The 11,402-nt window shown below is 41.2% G+C and overlaps 1 protein-coding gene across 2 annotated transcripts in view; it reads left to right on the forward strand.

Annotated features, from left to right (window-relative positions):
- HHIPL1 (HHIP like 1) overlaps nt 1-9,705 on the forward strand; it is a 32,113-nt gene extending 22,408 nt beyond the window's left edge. For both annotated transcript variants that reach the window (XM_048855468.2, XM_075129866.1), the window contains exon 9: nt 585-9,705. In XM_048855468.2, the coding sequence (XP_048711425.2) occupies nt 585-1,204 (620 nt within the window). In that variant the 3' untranslated portion in view covers nt 1,205-9,705. The remainder of the gene's footprint in view (nt 1-584) is intronic.
- Nucleotides 9,706-11,402: the final 1,697 nt, after the last annotated feature.

The raw sequence follows: 11,402 nt of genomic DNA on the forward strand, positions 1-11,402 counted from the left end.
TTTTATGTGTTGTCCTGGCAACTCAGCTCTTTTTGCACATTCCAGTTACCAGAGAGAATTGATTGTGAATGTCTGTGATTCCAGCCACACTGAATAAAGTATCTGGCACAGTGGGGAGGCGGGAGCTCTCACAATCTGGTAATGATCCAATCATTAGTAATGAAGAAGACAGCAGAAGTAGAAGCATGTCTTTAAAAATGCTTTCTGCAGGGGCAAGAGGTACTTGGAGAGACCTCTATTTCTTGCCAGAAGTCTCGAGCATTTAAGTCTGACTCTTGATATGTCCACGCATTAAAGTTCTGTTGGTAAACTGTGCATGCAAATTTGGTAATGTTTCCTTTTTTGTCCTATTTATTGGCATTGAACAGTGCAGTCATCTCCAGCAGCCAGACATTCTTAATACACTGGAAACTTTTAGCTGATGCAATGTTGGTTTAACTACTCAACAGGATCAAGAAAGTAAACTCCATCAGAAGTTAAATACAGTGGAGCTATAAGTTAGCACTGTTTTTATGTAGTCATTTTAAACTATTGTACTAGCTTTATAAACTCATTATCGTTACCTCTGTTTTTCCCCCAATAAGAACTGATTGTGAAAATACCAACCCAACGGCCTAGATTAAGGACCACCACCAAAGCCCCACGCAGGGGTAGGCCAACTTCTGAAACACCCCATGCCACTACTCCAGACTGGGTGGAACAAATCTTGAACCTTCTAAGGAATCAAAATAGAGTGCAGGTGACCTCCAGAACACCAACAACCAAACCCCCAAAGTCCAGGAAAGGGGGGAAGAGTGGGGAAAGAAGAGGGCAGAGAAGGAAAAACAAACTTCCCAGCACTCTGACTCCACCCCAGCTCCTGAATGGTGCAGTGCGACTGATGAACAGGCAAGCAAGAGGAAGAGACCGGGGAAGGGTGGAGATTTACATCAATGGAGAGTGGGGCACTGTGTGTGACGACTTGTGGAACTCCAAGGCGGCGGTTGTGGTGTGTCGCCAGTTAGGGTTCCCTTATGTTGTCAGGGCAACCAAGAGAGCGGAGTTTGGGGAAGGACGTTCGCTTCGGATTCTTCTTGATGATGTTGAGTGCACTGGGCAGGAGAAGAACCTGCTGGAATGCAAACATGCAGACATTGGCAAAAACAACTGCTCCCACAAAGAAGATGCAGGAGTGATATGTAGCCATGAAGAGGTTATAAACTGAAAACTAAAAACAGCACATTGGGAGGAATGGGAGGGTAGAAATGGACTAACCTCATCTTTCTTTTTCCCCCTTATTAAACAGTGGATGTATTGAAAACGGTATATTTAACCCTGAGGATGCTATATCTGATTTAAGTAATCTTGCAGTCTTGTCCCCATACATCCTATAATGTGTGTGCTGGGAGGAGGGAGAGAATGTACAGAACATAATCGCTTGAGCATGTGTGTGATCAGGGTCTTCTTTTTTACAGGTGGAAGAAGAAACATCCTCATGTTAGCGATTATGAAATAGAAAGATGTAGTTCCCCCAGCCAGGTCTAGCAGCATTCCGCTGAAAAACATTCCCAAATGGCAGTGTTTTAAAGTTTTGTTTATCCAAACATTCACATTGCCTGCTTAACTGTTCTGGCACCTGTACAAAAAACTGAACATTGATCTTTGAGCATCTACGAGTCTGTGTGTTTTGTTGTGGAAAATGGAGATAACTTAGTGTTGAATCTCCATGCTCTGGCTTTAAAAGGAAAATGAAGGCAGGGACCTGATTCTCCTCTCTGGCTGTTTTTATGCCGGTGTAAATGTATTGACTAAAGTGGGAATTACACCTGTTTACATGAGGAAGGAATCCTACCCGGAGTCATTGTAGTGTCTGGAAGAATTATGTGTTAAATTCTACAAATTGATTCAAGTTTCATTTCAGAGAGTCTTGTCTCATCTCACTTGCACGAGAGTAACTGCATTGACTTCACTGGAGTTACTCCCATTTACACCAGTGTAAGCAAGTGGCAAATCCAGCCCATAGTACATATGGTGGCTCTAATCCAGTTTAACTGCAGTTATGGAGACACTTCAGTCCTGATTGTCCACTGCCTTGAGCCTTGTGTGACCACATACCTGTGCAAAACTCTACCAAATCAGAAATGTAGCATTTTACACCCATTTTGCACAGTGTAAATGACTACACAAGGGGCAGTGCCATAGAGAACAAGGCCTGTTACATGTGTACAATCCTTAAAGGGACACCATCAGTTTCAAAAAATCTTACACTTTTGTCTGAATTGGTTTTTTTACAAGTAACACATAAGTAGCCCTAACTGAATGAATGGAGACACGTTGTTTCTGTCTCTCTTGCTCTCTCTCTCTCTCTCATTTTTTAAAACAGTTTTTGTGTCCTCATTTTATATACAGTAATTTTCACTTTATATTCAGTGTCTATTTCCTATTTACGGTGTGTCTTTCAGACCACACCATGCGAAAGATGAAAAAAAAGGAATATGTAGTACTTGTAAAGACAGCCAGCAGAATTCAAACACAAGACTTAGAATCTGCAACTGTTGACTAATTTTGTTGAAATAGCCCAGAATCCACGCTGACTGTGTCCTTTCAAATCCAAAACACAACTCCAGATGCTAAATACATTTGTTTAAAATGATCATGCCTGAACTTTCTTGAAGACCCTATAAATATTCCTTGCTGGTAAAGAATAGCATCCCTGTGTGAGCAGAGATGATGAAAGGAGTACAACTTTCTGTTCCATGTTAATCAAGCTAAAAGGGGAAAACAAAGAAGTAAGGTGCCTTTTATGGAATGTTGTTCTTGTTGCCACAAAAAACTCAAAATGTCATTAAGGCTTTTTTCACAGCAACCCAGTAATGAGGTGCAGCTGTTGAAAACTTGGGGATACTCAATTTGGATTCATCTGTTTGGGGAACAATTCGAGAAGCCCTTTGTAAATTTGTCTATAAAATCATTGGGCCACATACAACAGTTTTTTGGGCGGGTTGGGGGAAAGAGGAATTATTTCATACCATTTGTTTTCAAAAATTCTCCTTTCTTTTTCATAATCTAATTTCATCCAATGCTAGCTGTTTGATTTTAAATGGAAATTTGAGGGAGTGTTCTGCTTAAAAACGGTGGGTAGGTTCTGGCCCACGCGAACTAAAGCTATCCCAGAATACTCCTGGATGATTTGAGTATCTTTTCCAAAGACAAGATGGGGAGGAACCTCAACATGGCAAAGAGGGGCAGGTGAATGAGTACTCCTCAGATTAAAGTCTTCGTTTATTTTACTCCTGCTTTTTGCCAGCTGGAGCCTTTGGCAGCAGAATGTAAGTAAACGCCACCTCATCATCGAGGACTGATCACCGCCATCTCCTAGATGCTGCTGTTGCCACCTTGTGGCATTCATTCTGTGCCGGGAGAGGAGAACATAAGGAATACTCAAGGCCACAGCTATCACCTCTCTATTGGTACACAGGGGAGCTGATGACAACTGACCCCAGCAAATTCAGATACAAAGCTCTGCAATCCCCGTGTGTGCTGTTGGGAGTCATGTGGCTGCCACACAGCGTATAGAGAAAATATACACCATTAGAAACAGAGGCCGTCTATTATGTTTTTCCCTGACAGTTTCCCACCAGTGCTGTGATCCCACAGTTGCTTCCACCAGAGAAAGTGCAACGGTGGGAAATCTTGGGGGGCAATATAGACAAAGAGAAAGTGCGTGCATTCTATACATATTCATACAACAGAGAAGGTAAGTACTCCTGATCGTCATGGTCCCTTCTAGCCTTAAAAATCTATGCATTTTTCACTCTCTAATTTTGTAGCATTTAAATAAAGAGCCCCTGATGCCAAAGGCTTGAAATACCTGTAGATTTAAATATTTGATGCATCATTAACTATTTAATAAGATTCTTATTGTTAGTCTTTGTCATTCTTTTAATGCTCACTGCTTCACTTGTGTCACAGTTCACATATATACATAGTTTTAGATATGTCCTATTCCTTCATCAGAATATGCCAATGCACGGACCTCTGTGCTAGTGGACCATTATGCAGGATCAGCCCCTTAAACTGTCAGTTACCATAGTGCAATTGTGGGTATGTTATTCATGTGTTATGTGGCTTCCCCAGAGTCTTTGCTATAACCTGTTGTGTTGCTGTGTGCTGTTAAACAATGGCTTCTTTCCACCCCAGAAGTGGCTGCATTTCAATATTGGATTGCAGTTCCTCTGTATGTGTGTGTAAAGTTTCTGAAACACTTTAAGAACCTTGAGAAGGAAACATGCTGTATAAATTAAGATGTTTTCATCCTCTATCTCGTAATGTAAATGAATCTCAAAACTAAGCTATTTTTGGTCTCTTTAGCTGCTAAGGAGTCCTGGCCACCAAAAGAAAGAAAAATAGTTTGAAAATGAGTTCTGTTTCATCTGTGTGAAATTTCAGTTTTAGATTTTTAAGACTTATGCAGCACAGAACTCTGCAGGGAGAACCCTGCCCACCTCCTGTGTATCAGCTTGCTGGGTATAAAATGTGTATCTCACACATTTCGTACACTACTAAATACAAGAACTGTCTTTAATTAATATTAAGACTGACTCAAACTGAGGAAATTTAGTATTAGCACTGCAAGTGACATGCTGTTTTTACCATGTCAAAGAAAGGAAGAAAACAAAGACAGGGCATGAGTCAGGGACATAATTTGGCACATTTCCTGGCTTTAGGTGGATATTTAAAGTTATTTAAACTTTATTTTTGGGTGTGTTTGAGATTAAGGGGGGAAAGGAATCATTTAGTGCAAAGTTGTTCTGAAATGCATTGTTCTTTACGCTGAACAACCAGAGAGAGCGGTGTCTAATGAGGGACTGGGATGCCCTCTCAGAAAAGCTGGATTCCCAGATATTCTCTTGAGAATTTTTTTAAACCCAGAGGGCACCAATCTGCCTTTAGAACCGAAAACATGCACAGTATGTGCAGCAAAGGTAGCCTTTACCACAGGCAGTAGAGTAAGGGCTTGTCTTCACACACACACACTGCCATAGAGGTGCTGCACTGGTTGAGTGAAGACGCTCCTATGGTGAAAGGAGAGCTTCTCAGTGTAGTTAATTCACCTCCCCAAGAAGCGGTAGTGGGAGAAGTTCTCCCATCAACATAGCGCTGTCTACATGAGGGGGGGTTAGGTCCAGGGGGTGGATTTTTCACACCTCTGAGCAACATAGTCATCCTGATCTAGGTCTGTAGTGTACACCTGGCCTCAGACATCCTGCCACATTAAGGAATTGGGATTGTCCCCCACCAAAAATGAAAGTTGATGCCCCTGCTTCACAGCTTCAGACTGTCATTCCAACCACCATTGCCCCCATTTCCCAACCCTTGCAAGCCTCTGTTCAACTGTCTCTCCCCCCTGGTTGGGTGTCCCTCCTGCCCTTTTCCTCCCACCGTACTCATCGGCACAGCAAAGGGGAAAATGTAGCTCTCGTTTTGTCACCCAGCAAACCAGAACAAATCAGCCAAATCTTCTTAAGGCAGCTTTTTGCAATGCATTGCACTTTCTTACCCCCATCAACTTTATGGGTTGTAGCACAGGGTAGAAGTTTGCACAAAACCTGTCCCATTATGTTAGTAATAGGCCTGATCTTACCATTAGTTATGTTCCAAATGCCCGTTAAATTCAGTGGGAGCTTTGGGAATGTATCCCACAGCAGGATTAGGCCCTACATATCATAAATACATTTATATTTCTATTCTGTGTGTTCATATTTTGTTCACGATTTAAGGCAAAACAGAGTGGTAAGAGGGTAAAACTCTTTTTGGAATTTTACCTGCTTGTATCAGGGCTGCAAGTGGCCTGTAATGTTTTCATCATGTCCTTATTGTGTATATGTTAAATGTTTACATCCCAATCCTCCTCTTGGATATAGAGTGCATCACTGATTATTTAATGGCCTAAGTACCATGGAGGTAGGCAGTAGTCTCTGTCTGGGTGGGACAGACCGGGGCCTTTAGAGCATGTGTTAAGTCTACTAAAAAATCCATATGACAATTTGTAAAGTTATTCTGAAAGTGCATTGGCTGACTGTTAAATCACACCGATTGATTTTAATGTATTCAGGGTAAAATTCACCTCTACATAGAAGGCCTGGCAAAGGTCTGTGCACGACTTAAGTCCCAGTTGGAGGCTTTAAATGGTGCATAGGATTTGTACTGGCCATTCACACACAGGTGGATCTCACTGTAGGTGATTATTTAAGGCAGTAGCATTATACATTTTCAAAGTGCTATACAAATGTTAGCTAATTTCACAGCTCCCCCTTGCAGGCAGGTAGGTAAGCATTTTCCTAATTTTAAGGTGAGGAAATCATGTTAGAAGAGAAGTTAAAAAACTTGCCCAAGACCTCAGAAGAAATCAGGCAGGATTGGCACTCTGGGTTTTCTGACTCCCAGCTCTGAGCTTTAGACTAATAGACACCTCTGATTTAGAGGGAATTTTGCTATTAACTTCAGTGGGACCAGGTTTTCACTTTGTATCTCCAGACCTGCCTGTAAAGTGCCTAACACACTGTTGACCTTTTTACAAATAGTAATAGGAGCTAACTGCATCCCAAATTTTATTTTAAATCTATATCTGCCTAAAATTATAGAAACTTAAATAGGCCTCCAAGCCCACTTTGCTATTTTTAAACATTTCTATACATTTCATATTACAGTCCTGGGGTTTTTAATGTGTTGACTTTACTCTCAGGCTGAGAAAGCTGTATCCCATATTTCTGCCTTGAGCAGAATTTTATTGCCAAGTTACCATCAGCACCACTGGAAAAGGGATTCAGATGGAAACTGTGATTAGTGTTTAACAATAACATGGGAAATAGTGATGCTATTTAAATGATTATATATAAAAACAACCCCAATATTCAGCCATCTGTAGTTCCGTTGACATCAATCTGGAATGTAATCATTAATGCCTTTCTCAGGAAGGACTAGCTGAAGGCAACTATTAAACATACTGTGGCCTGGCCCTTTCTCAAGAAGCTATCTCTCAATGTTAATGGTCTTACCACTTAGGTGTCTAATCTCTACCCCTTTCTTGTTGGAGAAAGTTGTTGATAGCGAAGGAGGAAGGCCAACTAGCTTCTTCCAATCATATCGTTGTTTATGGGCATCCACTCTGCATGTGGCATGGAGATAGCATGAGTCGTGCTGGTTGAGAATTATCTCAGGGGAACATGAGATGTCCATACTGGCATTATTAGATCAATAACAATGTGATCTCATGCTGTTGGTGGTGATGTGCTGTTGACTTCCTTCGCTGGTGTGACTCAACTTGCTTTGAATGGTATTGCTTACCTCTGAAAGAGAAATGCCTTCAGTTATTATAAGGAATTGCTCCTTTTTCTTGAGGGTTCTCACTTCTGGGCAGGGATAATGTCCCTTGCCTCTGTTTGCCAGAAGCTGGGAATGGGTGACAGGGGATGGATCACTTGATGATTACCTGTTCTGTTCATTCCCTCTGAAGCACATGCCATCGGCCACTGCCAGAAGACAGGATAATGGGCTAGATGGACCTTTGGTCTGACACAGTATGGCCTTTCTTATGAGTCTAGACATGACTAAATAGAGCAGCAGACTTGGAGGAGGTGAGCCTGACACTCCCTAGAGCTGCAGGTGGTCAGTACCACTCATGATCAGGCTCTCTCTTCACACAGCCATGCTCAGTGACATGTTGATACAAGAGATGGCTTTAGTACTGACTCCATACAAAGCAGAATTTGACCCATTACTTTATTATTACTTTTATACTTTTCCTTGGAGAAAGTAACAAATTTATACAGGTACGGAAGTTATGTCTTTCTATTACTTTTATTTCATTCATATCTGGGCCTCTGTATAACTGTTTTTAAAATGCAATCCTTTATTGTAATGGTGGTGGAAACAAGCCTGTATTGTAATGATGGGTCTGTAATATTAGGTATAATAATGCAGCCTGTATTTTATAAATAAAAAACCCAGATTTTAAAATTAATTTTTGGATATATTTGAAAAAAAACTTTAAATCTTCACTTCTGATGTGAGCATTTTGCAGGAAAGAATGCAGGTGAATTCACCTACAAGCAAATATTTTCCTGCATATGTTGTAAGTGGCACGTACAATATTAATAACGGAGAAACAACTATGGAATGGAAGAGTTCCAGCAATGGGGTCTGTCCGTGCTGTGTGTACTTATAGTTGGGGAAAATGTTATTTGCTCTTACTCTAATCCAGATAATGTGCACTCTAGTACTATAGTGATGGGTACCATATGAATCTACACAGTAATAATAGTAAAACCTAGGAGATCAGCTGTTAAGACAGTTGACCCTCAGAACACCAAGATGAATTTTTTTATTATACTGTTGCATATTTTTATATAAGGTTAGCCTGTTTCTGTTTTAAACCTGTGATTATATTCCCTATCCCCAAAGTTATTTTATAAAGCATTGAACTGAGCTGGATGTATCCATGATAATACCACACAGTGCTACTGCCTTTTGCTTGCTGTGTATCACAGTATAAATTGTATATGTTTAAACCTTTAGCACATTTTAAAATCATAGATAAGTGGAGCAGTTTTGCTTTGCCATCACACAGTAAGAAAGCATGAGATTACATGCTCTATATACCAGATTTTAAATTCCTTGGGGGCAGAGACCAGGTCTCTGTCTGTTGTAAACTGTAGTTGCTCAATGATTAGTCTATGATGACACTGGACCATTGAACAGACAAGAAAGCACCAACAAGAAAGCAAAGACAAATTTTATATACTGAGGTTTTGTTTTCAGTGATAGTAAAATCCATTTACCTCCCATTAGACAAATGCCTGAGTATTTTCATTGTCTATCCACACAATCATTTTCTGTCAGAGTAATGTCTGCATTACAGTGCCTAAAAATGTTCTAGCACACCGTGATGCTATAGATCTTCTATAAACTTTGTTAAAAGTGATCTGAATATTCCCACAGGAAGCACAGATTATGGTCCTAATCCTGCGAGCAGTTACTACTGAGAGCATCTATCGTCCTCCCAACCCCCATGAGCTATTTTTTAAAGTGGAAGGCTAATGCTTGCACATATTATGGTTACTATATGCTGCAAAAGACACTATAGTAGCAATGTGATGTGCTATTGATGCCAATATAAAATACTAATATGCAAGTGTTTATTTCCATTCGCTATGGCACTCCGATCAAGCATGTTGCTTACATAGTCCCTGATCCTGCACTGAGCTCAGGGCTCTGCCCATATAGTGCTCTGTACAGTTTTGAAGATTTAGATGGTAAACTCTTCAGGAGGGACTGTCTAAATTGTCAACTCCAGTGCTGAGCATGCTGTTGATACTTAATGAATAGCTGTAGGATTCATACAAGGTTTATGTGCTTGGCAACATTCAGGGCACACCCGGAGTGTTGTGCTGGACCTGTGCGCACACAGCTCCTTTCAAGGGCATCAACCTTGGAATCTCGCCCAGATGTCGTGAATCGTGGGAAGCCTCCCAGGACTGGGCTCAAGGCCCGAGAGCAAGGAATGCGGTAGATAGAAACTGGTAAATAAGAATGTTAAACAAAGCCAGTGTATTCCTTTTATCTGTTGGAGAATGTAATGCGCGCGGGGAGAGAAAGAATAAAGGGGGAAGGTGGAAAGCTGACAGGCAGAAGCCTGTTAGCAGACCAGCCGCTTGCTTGCTAAAAGCTCTGTGCTGTCTTGTCATTGAACCGCCACAAATAGCCACCATGTTCATTTGCATATTTGAGATGGATGCTGTTAAAAAAGAAAACAAAAAGCCTCTTATTTGGAAACCTGGTTTTATTGACAAATTCAGAACTGTCCCAAAGACCGACCCCTCTGCATCCCTCAAACTGGTCAAGTATGTGGTGCAGAGATAGTGAATTGTTTTCAAGTGCAAGCTGCTGTCTTTACTATGCCCGCTACCTCCTTTCATCACTTACAAAATATGTCATTAGCTATCCTGGGACTGGAATAACAGACAACTATATACAAGAACCCTTCCGTATCACCACTCTTAGCTTCACAGATCCACAAACATCAAAACATCTGTTATCTACAGCCAGGCCCTCAGGTATCGCAGAATGTGCAGGATCTACATCTTAACACATTTAAAACTCCCTTCACCAAACAAGGACACTCCACCAGACATGTAGATCGTATCATAGTACTGGCCATCCAAATACCTTGAGAAAACCTGTTTCAATACAGGAAAAAATACCCCTACATCGGCACACCCTCCTTGTCACCTCTCACTGCACACTGGAACCCATGTGGGGAATTGTTAAACTGTTACAACCCATACTTGATAGGGACCACAGCCTGAGAGAAATCTTTCCCAAACCCCTCTTCTGGCCTTCAAACAGCTCCTCCAACATTGCCATGCTCATCATCAGAAGAAAGCTCCACACAAACCAGGATCCACCAACTCAAACTGGCACCAGACCAACAGATGCAAAACCTGCAGACATATCTCCACTGCTACAATGATCGATACCCCCCACAACGCATGGCGATTCACATGGGTCCTACACATGGCTATCGCAACATGTGGTGTACCCCATCTAGTGCACTAAATGCCCCAATAACAACTATGTGGGTGAAACCAGACCATCATTATGCTCTCAAATGAACTCACACAGGAAAATGATAAAAGACAAGAAAAAAACAAAAACAACCCTATGACTTTTCACAAAACAATCACTCCATATCTGATCTATTAGTCCTTATCCTAAAGGAAAGTTGCACAACCCTTCAAAATACGAGATTAAATCCATAACTTTGCTACACTCTAAAAATCATGGTCTAAAGCCATGTCTACACTAGCACTTACGTCAGCAAAACTAATGTCACTAGGGTGTGAAAAACACATCCCTGAGCAACATAAGTTTTGCTGGCATATGTGGTAGCATGCCCAGCGCTATGTCTTCAGGAGAGCTTCTCCCCATAGCTACCACCACTCATTGAGGTGTTTTTATTACCTTGCCAGGAGAGCTCTCTCCCATCAGCATAGAGCAGCTACATGAGGGATCTTACAGTGGTGCAGCTGCATCAGTACAGTTGTGCCACTATAAATTCACTAGTGTAGACATGGCCTTAATAAAGACACTAGTTTTATGCCTTATTACAACAATCTATAACCTACAAACACTCCCTTTTTTGTCTTATGTCTGTAGGGGTGTTAAGTGACCACTTCCCCTTGAATGGTCCCTTAGAATAGGTGTTAACTACTTATGTTAAATCTGTTCCAACTAGTATTTAGCTATGACAGGCTGAGTACCTTTCCCAGACCTAAAGAAGAACTCTGTGTAGCTCAAAAGCTTGTCTTTCACCAACAGAAATAAAAGTCCAATAAAAGCTATTGCGGTCATTCACCTTGTCA

Source organism: Caretta caretta, chromosome 6 (assembly GCF_965140235.1).
Source record: "Caretta caretta isolate rCarCar2 chromosome 6, rCarCar1.hap1, whole genome shotgun sequence".
NCBI lineage: Eukaryota > Metazoa > Chordata > Testudines > Cheloniidae > Caretta > Caretta caretta.